This window comes from Anolis sagrei, chromosome 3 (genome assembly GCF_037176765.1).
Source record: "Anolis sagrei isolate rAnoSag1 chromosome 3, rAnoSag1.mat, whole genome shotgun sequence".
Lineage (NCBI taxonomy): Eukaryota > Metazoa > Chordata > Lepidosauria > Squamata > Dactyloidae > Anolis > Anolis sagrei.
The window spans coordinates 80,260,294-80,281,867 of record NC_090023.1 but is presented as its reverse complement, the minus strand read 5'-3'; the positions used below and the strand labels follow the sequence as shown (position 1 = coordinate 80,281,867).

Genomic DNA, 21,574 nt, shown 5'->3' with positions numbered 1-21,574 from the left:
CCCTACATTTTCTTGAGGTCAATGTATACACAAGTATATATGGTAATTTTGGCCCCCAAACCTGCCCTCTACCTGTTCATGAGGTCAACTTATTAATGAGTATATAAAGTAATTATGAAGGCCCGTAATCATTTTGTCTTTTTCTTAACTCACCACCTTAGCAATGGCCTCAAAGTCACTTTTCCATTAACTACTAAAAATTGCAATTTAAGGAGTAATAAATAATCACAATTTAAAAAGTAAATATGTAACTGCCTCTGTACACGGAGAGCAAGTATTTATATACTAGAACGCCATAGGATCAACCAATGAAAATGGGGCTTCTGATTATCCAGACACCGCATTGAGGCACAGAATGATCTAGGAAGCGCTTTTTTCCCCTCGTTACTTTGTTTTGCTATGCTTTTTCCAGTGTGTACGTAATAGCTGAAAACCTCAAGGACAGAAAAACCATTTGATTTGGCAGATACATTTTCACTCATGATACATTTTTTATTCACTGGAGTCAGAAAAGGTAGAACTCACTGTTACTCAACTATTTATACACACAGAGAGAGAGGTTTTTAATATCTACTAGGGTGGAAGCCCACACTAGTCTTCCAATTGCTGCTAATTTAAAGCAATATTTCTATCTTTATTAGGACAATCTGGTCCCATTCATTAACTGTGAAATGCAGGTTCCATTCAATAGACCTTGACAATTTATGGTCATACCTGTAGGCAAACCTGACATCTGTACATGAAGTATGTCAAACAGCAAACACCACTTTCTTCACCATTTGCACATGTAGTAAAAATAAGTTTCGAAAACTCTCCCATTTAGACTCCGATGATCCGGAATCTTTTAGGAACTTGTGATCTAAACAAGTACCTTATTACAGAGATGAATACTTTTTAAAAGAATATAAAATGTGCTGCTTCCTTTCTTGGAAAATGCACCATTATGACTCATAAAATCCCCACATAAAATAGAATTACAGTACAATCCTATAAATGCCTACTCAGAGAAAGCCACAGTGATTTCCTTGGTGCTTCCGGACAAATAGATATAAAACAGCAGCTATGAATCAATCCATTCAAAAGACAGCAGTGGATCTGTTCACATGACGTTGCAGATGTCAACCTAGCTGTTACCATACTGAATTTCATCCAGAATCGATTAAGTTTTTAAAATTATATTTACCTGCTGATTGACCAAAATTATGGCACAGTAACGTTTTCCCAAATTAAAAGGAAGATAGTGAAGGTCAAGGATTGTAGAACTCTCTTTGCCCAATAATATTATCTCTTTGGGGCTGAAGAACTCTTGTAAGTAGTTAACTCCATTACCTGTTAAAATATGAAATACAGGTCCACATACAGTATCAAAAACAAGAAATATATCTGCTCCAGTAAAGAAATATTGTAAGCTATAACTCTAAAATTGCAAATGTTTGGTAACAATAATATCTTGTGCATTGAATTCCTAATCTACAAAATGAAACTGAATTCTTGCTATGAAAAACTACATGACTGCATCTTTTAATTCATGTTTGCCATTTTTATTATCCAATTTTAACAAAGGTGACCTCTGAACTATAATTAAGTTCAGAAAGCAGCTTGCAGGAGAGCAGGAGCTGAAAGATGGGAAGGCAGAGATAGTGAGTACTCTTTCATAGACAGAAAAGTAACATTTTCAGGATGCCTTTGAATAATTTAGAAACCAGGTTGAAATTATCCTCTCTATTGGAATAAATTCATATATGAGTGTGTATCCCTAATCCAAAATGCTTGGAACTCAAAAAATGCAATGCCCCCCCCCCCCCAAATTTGTGATATCTATGTTTACACATGCATATATAATGAGATATCTTGGAGATGGGATGCAAATCTAAACATGAAATTCATTTATGCTTCATATATACAGGCAGTCCCCAACTTACAAACATCCAACTTACAAATGACTCATAGTTAAGTATGGGGATGAGGCAACAGGAAGTGAAAGACATCTATCCTTTGGAAGGGAAATTCACTCCTGAAATAATTATCATGAGGGCAAAGGTGTCTCCACCAATTTTCACAACAAGCCAAATTTTTCAACATCCAATAATTACAGGGACAGAAAGTGGAGTAAAATCTTATGAACAAGGGCACAGAGAATAAAACAAACACCACAGGGTGTTCACCCTTCCCTATGCTATTCAGAGCTACAATGGATAGATACATAGACAGCCATGGCTGAAGTTTTTACTGTATACTTGTTCTTAAATTGTAACTTGGGGTCTGCTTGTACCTTATACACACAGTCTAAAAGTAATTTTATACACAATTTTTAATAATTTTGTACATGAAACAAAGTTTGTATACAGTGAACCAATGGGCCGGTGGGCTAATCAATAAAATGTACTACTACAGTGAACCATTAGAAACCAAAGATGACACTATCTCAGCCATTCATGTAGACAATTTTCACTTTTGAAGTATTTTAGAATTCTAGATAAGATATGCTCAACAATATATAACTATGTATTATAAAAAGCTAGTCAAGACAAAAAAATGCATATATAAACTGAAAGCATAGTATGTAACTAGATTTTTTTAATATGAAGAAGTAATTTCTTTTTATTGGAATAATGTTCTATGTTTCAGAAAAGACAAGACAATGTCCAAATAGCCAAGAAAGGGCAATCTAATGTCTTCCAGGTGCTGTGACCCAAAACACCCACAGATCCCAGCCAGAATAGCCAGTGGTTTTTAAATTACAATCCAAAGTATCTGGAGTGCACAGGCTTAAAATAAATTTTCTTTTTCCTTTTTCAAATAAAGTTGCAATCTATTTATCTTGCTCAAATAAGCAGATTTCTCTTGTCGAAAGAAGGAACTGTCTTCCAGTGAGATGTTTACATTAACCATCTATTATGAATTCAGGAATAGTGTCTATAATAATGAGATTGAAGAGTCTTCTTCAGAACTACCTCTAAAAATCATCTTTAAGAGTCCAGCTGAAAGCCTGAACAAAAACAAAAGCAAATTAATGGCTTCAGTGGAATATATTTTAAGTGGGTCTGTGAACTGGCAGAAAGGAGATGTGATGACAGAGAAGAAAGAACTTCATAATGCAAGAATTTTAAATCCATAATGCATTTGCTTCCCACTTCCCAAATGTAAAGTACTTTGCTTCCCTACCCCATCATTGCAATACAATATTTTATTTACTATATTTATACCCCACCCTTCTCACCCTGAAGGGGACTCAAAGTGGCTAGACTACTCAAGAGTGCCTTAGACTACAACTGTATACCTGTCTATCTGAAATCATGTCCTGCTGAACTCAGCAAGACTTAAGTGCACTGAACTTCAGTATGAAATCAACTAAGATTAGGGAATACATTTGGGTAATTTAAATGTGTTTAGATAGATGGATAGATGGATGGATGGATGGATGGATGGATGGATGGATGGATGGATGGATGGATGGATGGATGGATGGATGGATAGATAGATAGATAGATAGATAGATAGATAGATAGATAGATAGTGTCAGTATTAATCAGACAATTGTATTTCATTTTTAACAAATTTTTAACAAACAGACAAAACATTTTTCTCAGGAGGAGGTGGTGGTGCACAGTATCATAAGCTGCTGAGAGGTATATGAAGACAGCTCCTGTGATCTGCTGCCTTTCAAAGCCATTTTCTATGTGCTGAATCAGGTTCAGCACTTGCGATGTGCAGCTTTTTCCTTTCCTGAAGCCAGCTTGCTGTGGGGTTAGACATGGGTCTATTTTTTCCGTAATTCTATGCAAAATAAGTCTCTCCAGAACTTTGTAGAGGTGGCACAATAGGGAGATTGGTCTATAGCTTTTTGGGTCATTACGGTCTTTGCCTGGCTTCAAGATGGCGATGACTCTTGCTTTCCTCCAGATTTTGGAGATCTGACAGGATACAATGCAGTTGTTCATCAGCTCCAGCAGCCAGCACCTTGCTTTTGGACCAAAGTTCTTGATTTGTTCCATCCGTAGATTATCCAGGCCAGCTGCTTTGCCATTTTCACATTTATTGAGAGCCACGTCCAATTCAGCAGATGTAAAGGGTTCAGGAAGGTGGTTCTCAATCTCTGGTTGTCTGGCTATTGGTTTCTTTCCTACCTTGGTGGCATGGTTGGGTTTCCCATTCTTCAAGAGTTGGTGTGCTATCTGATCTGCCCTTATGTTGGCATGGGTATTAGTTTGTGAGGGGTCATTGCTCAGCCATCTTAGCAGCCTCCATGCCTTCTTGCTGCTCCTGCCCATGTCGACCTCTGTGATCAGCTTTATCCACTGTTCTTTCTTGGCTTCAGAGATGGAGGACACAATGCTCTGCGCTGCCTGAAGAGTTTGCTCACTAAATGGGTCTTTGTTGTGGAGCCTGTAATAGTTTTCCAACAAGGTAGCTGTTTCAGGAGTAATGCCCTGAAGGTAGTTGGTTCTAAAGCCTCTCGGTATAGAGGTCCGTGAGCAGGTTTTCACGATTTCAATAAAGTGCTCGTATTCCTCAGGGATCGGCGCAACCGATGTGATCATGTCATCTAACATGTCTGAGAATTTAGTCCAATCTGCCTTTCTGAAGTTGAATCTTAGTTTAAATTGAACTTCCTGAGGCCTTATTGTCGGGAACAGTTGGCATACTATTTGTCGGCGCTGTGTGTTTGGAATTGGTGGTCCCACTGATTTAGTGTATTGCTGTACAATGCTGTCGCTACCAAATAAGAGGTCTGGGTTATATCCTTGGTGCCATCTCCCGCTGTTGTAGAATAGTGGGTGCTTACTATCATGGATGAGTGATAGTTTGTGCAGTTCAGACCAGGAGAGGACAGCCTCTCTATTTTTGTCCTCTTGAGCATAGCCCCATACATGGCTATGGCTGTTAAAGTCACCAATTACTACCACCCTTTGGTGCCTATCAAAGTTCTCGGGGCAGGAGAAACAGAACTCTTCATTTGGGGGCTTGTACACAGAAGTGATTGTGATGTTATTAAGCTCTACTTTTGTAACCTCTATATTGTTTTCTTCATTGTTGTGGGCACTGCTGACTTGGAGGCCTTGTTTGACAAATACAACGCTTCCATACTGTGCATGTGGTCTTTCCGCTACTAGGATCATTCCTGGAACTTTGGATCATTTCTGTTATTCATCCCTGTGTGTTTCTTGGACACACAGCACATTGCATTTCTTATCTTGGCACAGCAATATTTATTTGTATTGTTCTTTGGCAGCTAACATGCCTTCAATGTTGATTGAAATTATTGCCATGGTTGGTCCTGAAAAGGTCCGTTGGTTGTTTTGCTTGCTTGTTTGCATGCTGCAAGTCGCTAGACAGATATAAAAGATAGATATAAAAGATTTAAAAGGAAACAGGTGATTGGAAAAAATTGCATACCATTACTTGAGTTGTCCCCTTGATTGTAAAATCCATGTACAGCTACCACTTCATCAGGAGTGTTAGATTCATTACTAAGAAAAAAGAAACAAAGTTGATGCATTCAAATGACACACAAACTTCATACTGTCTTACTGTAACTTTTATATCTTGGGTATAACATAACTTTTATTTAACTGTTGCGTTATCCAGAACAGCAGGATAAGGGAATATTGGGATTTTGCAAAATATTATATAAACTTATTTATTATTTATCTATTAAATGTATACCCCAACTTTCTCATGTGACCTAGAACTACGCATGGAAATAAATAAAACACATTGTGGACAGCATATATTTAGGCTGCTTCCAATTGTGAAAGCCAAAGGAGACCCATGCAATCAATCTCTCCTCTATGCTCTGACCTATCTGTTTCAAACCACCACATCATACTAGTACCTACTTCATAAGGGCTGTATAAATGATGGTTGCAGCATCCCCTGAATTCCCCAGCTTTAGAATCCATATTCATTTGCATCATTGAGCAGTGTATAGGATCTTATTAATGGCTGATCTAGGAAGAATGGGCCACTTTTAAGGAGAGCAATGTTTATTTGACCCTATTTAGGTTGTCGATCCTCATGAGTAAGAAAGTCCAAAGCAAAGCAATATTTTACCAGAAGGCTAAAATTGACACGTCTGTCTTTTTGCCAAGCATCACAATGGCCTCAGTGATCTGGCAGCTTTGAAAATCTACTGATGTACCTAGACGTTGGTGGATGTCTCCTTCTTTGAGATGGATCATGGGTTTCCCTTGGATGGTAGGTAGAATCTGGTCTTTCAAGCTTATGGTGATTTTCTTTCCCATGAGGATTCCTTAGAAGGGCTGAAAGTTTGACTGTGATTAGTTCCCCCTGAGTGGTGTTTGTTAGTGAAGAGTGGAGTTCTGTAAAGCATCTTTCCAAACAGAGCCAGCAACATTTATTTGTATTGCTATGCTACCAAGGGGTTTGGGAAAGATTGTCTCATCTGTAATTTATAAACCTATTTGGAATCCTGTAGGAATCACATAAGTCAACCTTCAATTCAGTCACATAAGCTCTCCCAATTACAATTTTATTAGTTAACTTGCTTATTTTAACTTGTAGTTATATATTTGGATTGTTCCCTTGAGAATAGTACTTACCAACTCATGGTTAGTCATGTGTCACTGAAATATCCTACCTGACTCAGAACTAAATATAATTATAGGATGAAAGGCTTGGGAAATTTTGTTTTCTTTAATAGCAGTTCTTCTTCTATTTACTTCTATTTTCAATACACTTACTCTATTTAATCGCTGGCTTATCTGCTCTCAAAAGGATACCATAAACAACATAATGCTCGATTCAGTGCTCGATTCCCATAGGTCACTATATTCACAGCTTACTTGAATCTCATATTTTTGTGTTGAGGAATCTGATCATGCAGTAATCTAAGCTTCCTAGATCTAATTTGCATAATATTAAATGCCTATTAATCCACAGTAGACTCAGCAATCTAATTATGTCATTCTAGTGTGAAGTATTTCTAATGACTTTGAGGCATACTTAAAACTATGTAGTGATACAAAAGTGATAGCATTACACTAATTTCTTTGAGTCATAATAGACAAATGATATACAAATATTTATGAACATCCTTGCTTGGAGGATAGGACCCTTAAAGACCATTTGTTTTAGAAAACTAATCACATTACACTTTAATTCTTGGCCATGGGTCAATTATGTTTAGATTGCTTTTACGAAACCTCAAATGTCATTGACTAGATTGCTTATTTCAGAGATGTCAAGATTAATAAAGTAAGCTGAAAACAAATTTACCACAAATATTATTAAAACACCAATTACTATAAACATCTAAAAAAATCTATCTCGTTCGACCCAGCAGTAAAAGAATCCACATTTCCTACCCCTAGGCATTTATCACTCACCATACTCTTTTGCCCTTAAGTTCCCTCCTGGATGTGGCATTTGGTCTTTGTATGATCACCATAATGTATACGTAGCAATACTAATCAGTGGTTTTAGTGTGCTAGAAGGTGATTATCTATCTATCTATCTATCTATCTATCTATCTATCCATCCATCCATCCATCCATCCATCACTTTGGATAGCATATGGAAAGGTTAACACTGCTGTGGTGTTTGTTTTGCTGTCTGTGTCCCTGTTCAGAAGATTTCACCTCACTTTCTGTCCCTGTGATAACTGGATTTTATCATTTTGGCTTGTTAAGGAAACAAGAATTATAGAATCATAGAATTGGAAGAGACCTCATGGGCCATCCAGTCCAACCCCCTACAAAGAAGCAGGAATATTGCATTCAAAGCACCCCTGACAAATGGCCATCTAGCCTCTGTTTAAAAGCTTCCAAAGAAGGAGCCTCCACCACACTCCAGGGCAGAGAGTTCCACTGCTGAACGGCTCTCACAGTCAGGAAGTTCTTCCTCATGTTCAGATGGAATCTCCTTTCTTGTAGTTTGAAGCCATTGTTCCGCGTCCTAGTCTCCAGGGAAGCAGAAAACAAGCTTGCTCCCTCCTCCCTGTGACTTCCTCTCACATATTTATACATGGCTATCATATCTCCTCTCACCCTTCTCTTCTTCAGGCTAATCATGTCCAGCTCTTTAAGCCGCTCTTCATAGGGCTTGTTCTCCAGACCCTTGATCATTTTAATCGCCCTCCTCTGGACACATTCTAGCTTGTCAATATTTCTCTTGAATCGTGGTGCCCAGAATTGGACACAATATTCCAGGTGTGGTCTAACCAAAGCAGAATAGAGGGGTAGCATTACTTCCCTAGATCTAGACACTATGCTCCTATTGATGCGGGCCAAAATTCCATTGACTTTTTTTGCCGCCACATCACATTATTGGCTCATGTTTAACTGTTGTCCACGAGGACTCCAAGATCTTTTTCACACGTACTGCTCTCGAGCCAGGCGTCCCCCATTCTGTATCTTTGCATTTTGTTTTTTCTGCCTAAGTGGAGTATCTTGCATTTGTCACTGTTGAACTTCATTTTGTTAGTTTTGGCCCATCTCTCTAATCTGTCAAGATCGTTTTGAATTCTGCTCCTGTCCTCTGGAGTATTGGCTATCCCTCCCAATTTGGTGTCATCTACAAACTTGATTATCATGCCTTCTAACCCTTCATCTAAGTCATTAATAAAGATGTTGAACAGGACTGGGCCCTGGACAGAACCCTGAGGCACTCCGCTCATCACTTCTTTCCAGGCTGAAGAGGAAGCATTGGTGAGCACCCTCTGGGTTTGTCATTTAACCAACTACAGATCCACCTCACCGTAGTTTTGCCTAGCCCACATTGGACTAGTTTGTTTGCCAGAAGGTCATGAGGGACCTTGTCGAAGGCCTTACTGAAATCCAGGTACGCTACATCCACGACATTCCCCGCATCTACACAGCTTGTAACTCTATAAAAAAAAAAGAGATCAGATTAGTCTGGCATGACTTGTTTTTGATAAATCCATGTTAACTATTAGCGATGACCGCATTTGTTTCTAAGTGTTTGCAGACCACTTCCTTAACAATCTTTTCCAGAACCTTGCCTGGTATCAAGGTGAGGCTGACCGGACGGTAATTGCTTGGGTCATCCTTTTTTCCCTTCTTGAATATTGGGACCACATTTGTCCTCCTCCAATCTGCTGGAACTTCTCCCGTTCTCCAAGAACGCTAAAAGATGATTGCCAATGCTTCCGAGATGACTTCCGCTAGTTCCTTCAATACTCTTGTGTGTAATTGATCTGGCCCTGGGGATTTGAACTCATTAAGAGCATCCAGGTATTCCTGGATGACTTGTTTCCCAATTTGGGGTTGGATGTCCTCTAATCCCTCATCCACTCGGTCTTGCTGCAGGTTGAAGGTGATTTTCTTTTTGTGAGAAGACCGAAGCAAAGAAAGCATTAAGCAGTTCTGCGTTTTCCCTATCCCCTGTCAGCATTGCCCCAGCTTCTCCTCTAAGAAGCCCTATCACCTCCTTGTTCTTCTTTTTTCGACTGACATAAGAAAAGAAGCTATTTTTATTGTTTTTAATGTCCCTGGCAAGCCTGAGCTCATTTTGTGCATTAGCCTTGCGGACCTTTTCCCTACAGGAGTTGGCTATTTGTTTGAATTCTTCTTTGGTGATTTCTCCCTTTTTCCACTTCTTGTGCATGTCTCTTTTGAGTCTTAGCACAGTTAGAAGTTCTTTGGACATCCATTCTGTCTTCTTTGCACTTGTCTTATTCTTTCTCTTTGTTGGCACTGGTGAGAAAGCGTCACTGGGGGCACCTTTTCCACACTATAACTCTTTCAGGAGTGAATATCCCTTCCAACGGATAGATTCCTCTCACTTCCTGTTGCCTCACCCCCATTTGTAACTATGTTGTTTGTAAGTTGGAATGTTTGTAATGTGGGGACTGCCTGTACATAGAGTTAGCTACTGATAAGCAAAATTGCATCCAAACCATGAGGCCTAAAACAGCTCTTTTAGGAGATATGGGATATGTCAGAAGCAGCCATTGACTCAAATGGTGGCTTTGAAAGAGCTGAAAGAACAACCTCCAGTTTCCAGGAAGGAGGCACACGGCGTACCTGAAGCCAAAAATTTAGTAAACCAAGGGGCAGGTTTAGCTCGGCTACTTGAGAGGGGACGTTCAGGAGCGATTGTGTTTATTGCCCTAGCCATCTCCCCATTCCAGAGAGCGACCAGGGCATCAACAGAATCACCTACCGAGATGGCGGGAAACTCCCCAAGAGCCGTCAGGAATCCATCAGGATCCATAAGTCTCCTAGGGTGGACCAGCTTAATGGGTCCTCCACCTCTGCAGAGGTTGGGAGGTGCAGTAAGTCTAAATCTGACCAGGTGGTGGTCGGTCCATGGCAACGGAGAGATGGACAACTCCTCAACACCGCCACCTTCCTCCCATCCCTGTTGTTACACGATCCCTAGGCTGAATTAAAAGTCTCCCTTTCCCGTATCTCCCCTTCCCCACCAGAACTTCTATGGGGGCCCCTCGGCCGACGGAACACCTTCCCTCCTCCATGACGCATGCAACATCCATCGCCTCAACCCATGATTCACCATTGGTAAATTAACAAGTACCGGGGGATGGGTAGCAGCATGGATGGTAGATGTAAACACACTGTCAACAGAATTTACCCAAAGTTCTTAAAGTGCAGGCGAGCAATTGTATCAGTATACAGGATGGTATAGATTATTATTAAAGTGCAATGGCTTTGTCAAGTTGATTCTAAAGTGCTAGAGTAAAGTGCGTCATAGAGGAATTTATACTTCAATGCTAGAAGGTTAAGCCGAAGGTTAAAGTGCTGAGGCTGAACAGGTTAACAGACCCAATCGATACCGAGGTAGTAGAGTTAGTTAAAGTGCTGGTAAATTAAAGTGCTGGAATTATACAATTAGCAGCACTGTTCAGTTTATTGGCAGTGCAATGATTAGTTCTTAGAATCTCAGTTCAGTCATTGAATATAGTCGTTGTTATTGTTACAGTTTCAACCCCCCTTCCGATAGTTAAAGTTACAGCCCCAAAAGATGTAATACGGAGCTGCCGGGGGTGGGCAGGCAATTGGCAACGTAGTTCAGGTAACCAGATGGCCAACACGATTCTTCCAGAGTTAAATTTAAGAAAATGGTCGGCACAAAGCGAAATAAAGATGGTCAGCACAATCAGGATGGTCAACACAATTTGGGATGGTCAACACAGAACGAGATAAAAGATGGTCTGCACAGTTCTTCTGGAATTGGACTAACAAGACGGTCAACACAAAAACGGGACACAAGATGGCCAACTCAGTCCCTTCCGGAGTTGAAAAATGACCGACGCAATGGTGGGCGTCTCGTGTGATGGTGGCGGACTAAACAATGCTCCTGAATGGTGAGCGCCACACGATGGGGCAAGGTAACAGTTGCCAAGCTAAGCCGCGATGAGAAGCCAGCCCTCCTTAGGCCAGGGTCGACGAGGAGCGCAGGACAACGAGGAACGCCGGTCCCCGGGGTCGAGAGCCAACGCCGGGGAAGCCAAACGGGGGGCCAGCCGAGCGGCAGGGCGGGCCGAGCGGCAGGGGCTAGCACGATGGAAAGCTAGCCTTCCTTGCGTTGGGAGGCTCTGAGGGATCACAGGGGCGCTGGAACGCCGGAATAGCAGGCTGTCAGCTGGAAACAGCGGGGCGTCAGCTGGGATCGGGCCGAGGAGCAGGCTCACGTTGGCAACAATGGCGGCCCTGTGAGGCCTTCTCTCCGCGCCCTTTCTGCGCGGCCCTGTGAGGTTTCTCTCCCGGTCCTTGGCGGTTCTCTCCCCCACGACCGCTGCGGAGGCCACGGCGGCCTCGGCAGCTTCGGCTGCAGCACAGGTTGCGCAAGCACTGCAGGCCCTACAGGCACCCACAGGGACTAGCAGCGGCGGCGCAGCAGTCAGGCAAGGCCGCAAAGCAAGGCCACAAAGCAAGGCCGCGAAGCAACTTACTAGATAGTCAATCAAGCCATAGCTCAGCGGTATGGCGGTGGACCGGCGCGTCCTCGATTCCGGGCCCGGAATGGCCGGCCGGCGCTCCCAACCCAAGCCAAGCAGGAATGGAGACAGAAGGATGGCACCGGTCTTCCTCCCAAGCGGCCACAATCCCGTCGGTAGCATCGGAGCTGGTAAACAGAGGCCGTGGATGCAGCTCAGGGGAATGAGGAGGGAGCGTGCTTGTAAACCCGCAATGGCGGCGAGCCAGCCGCTCTACCTCCTTCTTCTCAGAACCTTTTCTGGCTCTTCCTTGCCAACGCTCCTCCAATTCGACTCACCAAGGCCACCTTCGTGACCCTGGTTTGACAACTGGTCAGGAGCGGGTTTCACGGCTTTGGATGGCAAGGTTTAGGTCGATTAAATCGGGTTTTTCAATGCTTCCCTACTGGAGCTGAGGTTCGCTGCTGCTACCACGCAGCCATCATACCGGAAGAGTATGGGAAGAGAAAGGGATGCAATTTTGAAAGTACTGTCATGATAAGTTTGCAGGGAGTCAGTTTCTGATCTTTGGCACTGTTCTTAGGGAAAGAGGATGCATTTTGGCATTGTAGAAGTTTTAGTCCATTGGCAGTTTCAAAGAAGCAGGCTGGCCTAAGAGATGTTCTTCTCCAGGAGACAGCGGGAGAAATGGTGATGTAAGCCTAAGGATTGATTAAGGTGTATGTAAATGTGAATGCTGAGTAAAAATGTAAACCCCTGGCCTTTGTTTGTTTGTCAGCCAATGTAACTGTAGGTTTGTGAATTCAATGTAGCTACATAAAATCTGTATGTCTAATGTCATTCTTTGTATAAGTGTAAAAGTTCTGATAGACCCTCCCACATTGAGATTGCAATAAAAAGAACCTTTATTTAGAAAGTATTCATGGCACAGAGTCTGAGATATTGTTACTCCCAAAAAAATATTTTAGAGCTATTGGGATGAAATGTGCTACAATTGTAGAACATATTTACCACTGCCCCCCTCTATTTCACAACTTTTCACTTATCAACTGATTTTTTGGAACGCTTTTTAGTTTTTTTACAAACAACTTTTGTAAAACAACAAGAGCTCTCTCTACATGACACAACACAACCAGGGTATCATTCACCCCACATTTCTGAAAGATTCATACATCTACTGATTTTTAGGGTTTTTTTTTTTAAAAAAAAATCAAAAAAAATTTTTGAAAGCCACAACAGCTATACCCTTGAATTTGTCTATAATTTGTCTATAATGTATCTTAGCTGCTATGGATAGCTGGAGTGGGGTGGGGTAGTTGGCTGGTGGCCACACCATCCTCCAAAAGAGATCGTCAATAGGGGTGTGCAATTCAAGTAAACCCCATGCCTGTACTAGGTTTCCCAAACACATAATGATTTTGGAAAACTAAAGCTTTGGGGGGCTGTTGTCCCAGTCACTCCAGCACAGATAGTATCAGATGCAATAACTGAGAAGAAATTCCCGCTGGATGGATTTGGAAAAATAAAAAATAAAAACTTCTGTGCCAGCTGTCACTCTTCAGCAGAATCAATAATAAATTAAAATAATAAAGAAGACTCCCAGCAGTCTAGATTCCTCCTAATGACAGTTGGTCACTCAGTCCTCCTAGCCTCATGTAATATAGCCTAGCCTACTGTGTGCCTGCTTAGGCAACTTAGACAAAAGTACTGGATGAGTTTTGTGGATTCTGTGCAATTCTGAATCCAGATGTCATGTACAGATCACATAATGAACATTATGTTGTTTTGATTCTTGTTTTAATATTTTTATTCATTTATACTTGGAAATAAGTCATTGATTATGCATATAAGAAGTTCAGTTATGCAGAACAACAACAAAATAAGACATTAAATAAGTTAAGTGTGTACAAGTCTATTATCCAGGACATCAACAGTCTAGAGAACACACACACACACAAAACACCAATTTCCTGCTTATTATCTTTCTAACTCTGTAGAACAAAATTACATTTTCAGTAATTAAACCTTGCAATCAAATAATGAAATTAGTACTGTTGGGTTCAAACTAAGCTCCATCAACTGAAGGCTATAAAGAGTGAGAACAACATCAATTCTAACAAACAATAGGAAGGCTTTAATTTCAAATGTTGGAAGCCATGCCAATGAATGTGTAATGTGTCGTAAGAAGGATCCTAAGATATGTTGTGCTTCATTTTCCCTTTCTCCCCACTGCCCCATTTTGGGGAACTACTCGAGCCCATTTTCACAAGTAGCACTCTTTTAATGTTTGACTTCTACTTTCACAGGGAGTTATCAAACACCTCTAAGATGACACAATGAAATCAACAAAATTTACTCAGTAAAATTTTATAGAGTCCTTTCCAGTCACAAAGCATTTGTATCATTGTTAATGAGAGGCAAGCATGAACAGTTAGGAGTATGAAAGGAACAGTTACAGCAGGCATCACAAGTTATTAATAATGAAATGTATCTTAAGGAAATTACACAGTTATTTCAGCTCTAGACTCAAGATTAATTTTAGCATTCTATATGTCACCTTTTCCAGCAATGAACTTTAATGATCACATAATTATTCCTCAGAATATTTATTAATTAATGGCTCTAGTTTATGGTTGTCTTAAAATAAATAGTCATTCAAGACTGAAGAAGCATGAGAACTAAATGAAAATGAACCACATAAACTCAGGATTACATTACCTTTGAGATGCGCTTTAACAGCAGTATTTAAAAGCTCATGCTTCTCATCATTTTATAATGAGCATTGCCATAAAAAGCATTTGGGCAAAAAATGCTACTATTCAACATAAATGAAACTGTTCACTTGACTTTTAAGATAAATTGATTTGGCGATAGATAAAAGTTCAATGCAAACACAACCTTTTTGAATTATGAAACATTTCAGTGGAGAAATATACATGAAAGAGCTATAAGAGAATGAAAACTCTCAAGTAAAGAAACCACATCTCTCAAACAAGTTTTAGTGGAGTCTAGTTTGTTTCATGTGAGAAATCTAAATTGGTTTTCCATTCTTCAGGAAAGTTGTCATTATTTCCTTTAATCACAAATATATACAAGGAAAGTCTTCTTTGTCCAAGTCTTTCATGGCTGGAATCACTGGGTTGTTGTAGGTTTTTCGAGCTATATGGCCATGTTCTAGAAGCATTCTCCCCTGACATTTCATCTGCATCTATGGCAGGCAGTTTCAGAGGTTGTGAGGATACAGCCTGAAAAACCTACAACAACCCAAAGTCTTCTCCAATAAAAGAATAGCAGAGAGAAGGGAAATCATACCTCTGATGCTGCACAGGCAAAACTATGAATATGAACGCATACATAAAACCTAAACCCACAGTTATCCTGTGTTTACTATCCCTTTTCTTGCATTTCATACTATTAAGTATTTTGCTATTATACCTAACATACCTAAGATATACAAAGATTGTACTTTAAATATCACTATGGTGAAATGCCCTCTTCTGCTGTCAGTCTGACTCTAGAGGGTTTTTCAGTTCTTCAGAGGTAGCTCTGGGGGCACAAAATCTCTCTCTCTCTCTCTCTCTCTCTCTCTTTCTATATATATATATATATATATATATATATATATATATATATATAATTTTGCCATTGTACCAGAAGATTTCCACTGTTTGATCCTTCCCCCGGTTAACATGTTTGAAAAAACTTACCTTTTTGTTTTCCCTTGCTTTATTTGGCTAATTTGATCTAGTTTCTCAGGTTCAGTGATGCAACTTGTTGATTCAACTAAAATGACCCTAAAAATATTGCAAACTTGGTAAAATTTCATGCAATAAAACACAATATTAAAAAACCGAACATAACAATACCTATATAGATATAGAGTGGTATCCAAAATGTGTTTGGGGAAAGGAATCTGTGGAAACTAATCTCCCCACCGTTTCTTCTCCAGCACATCTCAGGGCCTTCCAAAATGCTATAATAGGGGATTGGGATACATTCCTGATTTTTAGACATGATGGGCATTGACATTGATCTATAGTGGAAAAGGAGGAATTCTCTAAAATCTGGTTGAGGTACGTTCCATGAATGGCATCTCTATCCATTTCTGAGAGATTCTCCTCTCTGTACCCAACCCCATTTAGCTGGGACACCCAATACCAAGGAAAGGCTTTATGGATTGCCACCTTGAGAGAAAGAAAAGCTATTTTCTACTACTAAACTGTATTTCATTGCATAATTGTCACCAGTGCATAATTGGTAATCAAAATTGGTATTTTTTATTTCCTCGCATAACAGTCACATCATTGATTCAGCGTCCCAAGTCACCAGCACAGAGTGTAACCAACAGAAGAGGATGGCCTCCCTGCTGTAAATAGTCCAGCTAAGCTTCCCTCTCCACATGTCTTGCCACACTATATAAACAACAGCTTCAGTCACCCAGCAACCCTTTTTCAGCAAGGCCCCTTCACTCACTTGCCCACCCGCCTGCCCTCCTCCTTTCGGGCATGGCTCTTCACTCACTGGCTTGCTCACTTGCTTGCTTGTAAAGTGCCATACCTGAAAAGTGACCAAACAAGTGAGTGAATGAATGAAGTGCCATGCGAGAAAGGCATGTGGGCAGGTAAGAGAATGAATGAAGCACCATACATAAAAGGGGAAAGCAGATGGGCAAGCAAGTGAGAGAGTGAGTGAAGCACCCTTGCTGAAAGGGGGCACATAGGGGGCACATAGGTGAAGCTGTTGTTCATGTAGTGCAGCAAAGCATGTGAAAGGAAGCCTAGCTAGACGGTTTACAGCAGATTTTTTTTCACTACATAATCTTTGCACCCTCCTTTTTTTAGGAAAAAAAAGAGGATTAAAATGTGATGATTGTTTGATGAAATATAATAGCATTGACTGCTACCGTTAGAACCTAGCTTCAGGCTGGATTATAGTTTCAAAACAAAATGTTTTGTTTCTATTAAATTTCTATTTATTGTTCAAGTGAGAACCCAATTTATGGTTCAAGTGAACTGAGAACCCACAAATTATGATCTATGCCTGAGTAAATAGGAGCATATTATTATTGCTATACTTGAGGTAGGTCTGAAATATAAAATCTAAATTCCTTTTTCCAACACTAGTATAACAAATGAGAGTATAGACATCTGTACCCACAATCATGTAATGCCCAGGAAAAATGTAGTTGTGAAATGGAGAAAAGACAAATAGCTCTTTATTACATTATCTTCCACCTTTCTGAGAAAATAGCAGTAAATTAAAATAGAATTAAAACTATATTAAAATTCTTAGATTGAATTATTACCTATCTGGAGCACAAACAATTTTAAGACAATTGAGATCTTTAATGCATATAGAAAAACAACACATTTCTAGAAAAATTGTGGAATTTTCTTACATCAGTAAATCCTGACATGTACTGGTTTTTAATGCTTAAAACAAGATTATAGACATTAATACTGACTACATTTTTTATTTAATTGCATACCTGAATGGCCCATCCATTTTGAAAGGGCTAGTAACTTGAAGACTAAGTTTTTTCAATTCATAACAGGGAGATTTGCATTTTAATGAACCCTAAAAGCAGACAGGAAAAGGTAATGGTCAGCAAATCCACCATTTGTAGTTCATTATTTTAAAAGCAGACGAGCTCCTTTTTTGGTCCCAAGTTCAAAGAATAAATAGCATACACCCATTATTAATGGTTACTTTGAAAATGTCATGATGGAATGGAACTGGGTTCTTTTTCCCAGGTCCAATTTTCTGAAATTCTCCCCAGTGTACATATGTGTAAAGAGGGGGAACAATTTCTTCTCCTTTTGCAATTCTCTTAGAAATGGGAGTTTGCTTATCTCACAACTTTCAAGATGTCTGCAAGTTTGTTTCCTCCTCAATCATGCTTCTTACTATCTGGGTTTACTGGTAGAATTTTATGAGCTAGAAGAATTTTATGAGAAAGTATGCTTTGCATGAAACATTTGCTCTCCTTAAACTAATGGATACACAATGTATACACAACAATATTGTAGTTAAAATCCAAGATAACTACAAATATAGACAGTCCTCGAGTTATGAACAAGAAATTGTTTCTAAGTTAGAACAGGTAGCCTATTAGGAATTGTGGAAGCCTGAAACACAGGGAGGCCCCACGTTTGCCCACACCTTCTTTACACCATATGAGATATAGTACTTACAGCAGGTTTAATATTTGTAATCTTAGTCTTCAGGGAAAACGTCATTGTAGCCCCACCCACTCCCGTTAAAGGCTTTGAAACAAGCAGCAATACAGCTTCAGCAGGATACAGGAAGCGGCTAGTGAATTCCACCTTCACACGTATTTGGCTCCTAAATTGGGAAACAGAACAACATATTCTATAATGAAATTCTGACAAAGGTAAAGTACCATAGCTTGACACATATGATGAGTTCAATATATGGGAAATCATGGATATTTTAAGCACAGAAAATTAATTGCTTTTTTCATCCCAGCTACATAAATGAAGATCGTAAAGTGTTGGAAACCAGAAGAACCTAAACTGAAAAACTGGTGGAAAAGAAACTGGAACACCTGGCTAATGGAGAAAAAAATATTCCAGCACAACTTAACCGCTTTGAGTCGCCTAAGGGCTGAGAAAAGCGGTATATAAATGAAGTAAATAAATAAATAACTGGTTTGTCTATCTTGAATAAGTAAATGAACATCTGCAGCAGAATCAACCTCCAGCTGGCCAGAAAGCATTCTGGAAAACCACTCTATACCAGTGGTTCCCAACTTGTGGGTCCCCAGATATTTTGGCTTACAACTCCCAGAAATCCCAGCCAGTTTAATAGTTGTTAGAATTTCTGAAAGTTGAAGACCAAAACATCTGGGAACCGACAGGTTGAAAACCACTGCTGTACACTATGGCTCTTCTAGCTTAACTGACCACTAAAAGTCTTCTATCAGAGAACACAGGCATTTTCAAAATAAGAGGCAGGAGGTAACCATGGAGCATTCCATCTTCCAAGCCCAATGTTTACTCTTAATCTTTTCTTTTCCTTTGTGTGTTGATGTTTCTTCCACTTCCTTGTTATTTGCTGATGTTAAGTACATAAATGCTGTAAACATCCAATGTACTATTACCACCAGTACATGGACAAAATATTCAATAAAAAAAATTCAAAGGCAGACTAAACAAAAACAACGGAATGAAACATTTACGAAGCTGTTCCTTTTGAAAATGGCTGGCACTACTCCAATATTGAAAATAATGCTCATTTTTTCTGCGTAAAAGGGTTAAGTTTAAATGTTAACATTATAGATTGATCTCTTCTCTGTGTCACTCTGTCCATCTATAAATATGTTGATAAAAAAGCATCTGCAACAAACAGCTGCCACAAAAAAATGATCATGAAACATAACCTAAACTCTAAATGAAATAGGGTCTATTTTGACTATAAACATCCAATAATTATTTTCCATGATCTAAAAAAAAAACCATACAGAGACAACAATAATTTGCAGTCAAGCCAGGTAAGCATGACACCACAAAATATTCAGTATCCAAAAGATACTATGGAAGACAATATTTAGGTATTGACTGACCCCAATATATCTGATCCATCAATCCATCAATCGGTTTTGACTAGTTCTCCCTAAGAATTTTGAGCATGTGATATATCCATAATCCATGATTGTGGGTTTAAAGCAGAAATGGGGAATCTTCAGCCCTCCAATGATGATGCTTAGCCATAGACATTAGACCAGTGGTTCTCAACCTGTGCGTCCCCAGATGTTATGGCCTTCAACTCCCAGAAATCCCAACAGCTAGTAAGCTGGCAGGGATTTCTGGCTGTTGCAGACCAAAGCACCTGGGGACACACAGGTTGAGAACCACTACATTAGACAATTTGGCTAGAGCTAATGAGAAGTGGCTCAACAACATTGTGAGGGCTACAGGTTTTCCAAGTTTGCTCTAGGAAATCTATATATATAAATTTGTTAGGGGCATCCAACGAGGAAACAAAACTCAAAAACCCCCCAACGAAACTTAACCAAAATTCCCATGCCCATAACACAACCCACAAGGTACAAACATATCTACTCAAAATGAAAAACAACACAACAACACACTCACAAAACGGCAAAACAACAAAACTAAAAAATCCCCCAACGAAACTTAACCAAAATCCCTGTGCCCATAACACAACCCACAAGGTACAAACATATCTACTCAAAATGAAAAACAACACAACAACACACTCACAAAACGGCAAAACAACAAAACTCAAAAATCCCCCAACGAAACTTAACTAAAATCCCCGTGCCCATAACACAACCCACAAGGTACAAACATACCTACTCAAAATGAAAAACAACACAGCAACACACTCACAAAACGGCAAAACAACAAAACTAAAAAATCCCCCAACGAAACTTAACCAAAATCCCCGTACCCATAACACAACCCACAAGGTATAAACATATCTACTCAAAATGAAAAACAACACAACACACTCACAAAACGGCAAAACAACAAAACTCAAAAATCCCCCAACGAAACTTAACTAAAATCCTCGTGCCCATAACACAACCCACAAGGTACAAACATACCTACTCAAAATGAAAAACAACACAACAACACACTCACAAAACGGCAAAACAACAAAACTCAAAAATCCCCCAACGAAACTTAACTAAAATCCCCGTGCCCATAACATAACCCACAAGGTACAAACATACCTACTCAAAATGAAAAACAACACAGCAACACACTCACAAAACGGCAAAACAACAAAACTCAAAAATCCCCCAACGAAACTTAACCAAAATCCCCGTACCCATAACACAACCCACAAGGTATAAACATATCTACTCAAAATGAAAAACAACACAACAACACACTCACAAAACGGCAAAACAACAAAACTCAAAAAAACCCCAACGAAACTTAACTAAAATCCCCGTGCCCATAACACAACCCACAAGGTACAAACATATCTACTCAAAATGAAAAACAACACAACAACACACTCACAAAATGCACACACACGCAACCCCACTCCCCCCGCCGCCGCACACACACACGCAACCCCACACCCCCCGCCGCCTCACACACACACGCAACCCCAGGCTCCATCACTCCCCCCGCCGCCGCACACACACACGCAACCCCACGCTCCATCACTCCCCCACCCCAATCTTACCTCCTTTTACTTCACGCCACCTCCAAACCCCGCCCCGCCCCTTCCCGCCCTGTCAAAATCTAGGAAAGACAGGAAGGAAGGAAAGAAGGAAGAAAGAGAAAGGGAGGTAAAGAAAAAGGGGGAAGGAAGGAAAGTTAGAGGAAGAAGAAAAGGAAAGAAAAGGAAAGATGGAAGGAAAGAAAAGAGAGACAGCAGAAGAGAAAGAAAAAGGGGGAAGGAAGGAAAGAGATAGAGAAAGAAGAGGAGAAGGAAAGATAGGATGGATGGAAGGAAGGAAGGAAGGAAGGAAGGAAGGAAGGAGGGAGGGAGGGAGGGAGGGAGGGAGGGAAAGAAGGAGAGAAAGAGGGAAGATTGGCCACAGCAACACGTGGCGGGTAAAGGTTATTTCTATTATTATTATTATGCTATTGTTCCTATGAGACCCTTTGATAAGTTTTACTATAGGCCACAGCAACGCGTGGCAGGGCACAGCTAGTTCTAGATAAAAACACCATGTCCAATGCTTGG

General features: G+C 40.1%; 1 protein-coding gene across 1 annotated transcript in view; it reads right to left on the bottom strand.

Moving 5' to 3' along the window:
* Positions 1–21,574, bottom strand: part of CFAP47 (cilia and flagella associated protein 47) — a 318,966-nt gene that overhangs the window by 171,790 nt on the left and 125,602 nt on the right. The window contains exons 38-42 of the mRNA XM_060767112.2: positions 18,076–18,226; positions 17,370–17,458; positions 15,589–15,675; positions 5,398–5,471; positions 1,184–1,329 (exon numbers count right to left, since the gene is read on the bottom strand). Of these exons, the coding sequence (XP_060623095.2) occupies positions 1,184–1,329; positions 5,398–5,471; positions 15,589–15,675; positions 17,370–17,458; positions 18,076–18,226 (547 nt within the window). The remainder of the gene's footprint in view (positions 1–1,183; positions 1,330–5,397; positions 5,472–15,588; positions 15,676–17,369; positions 17,459–18,075; positions 18,227–21,574) is intronic.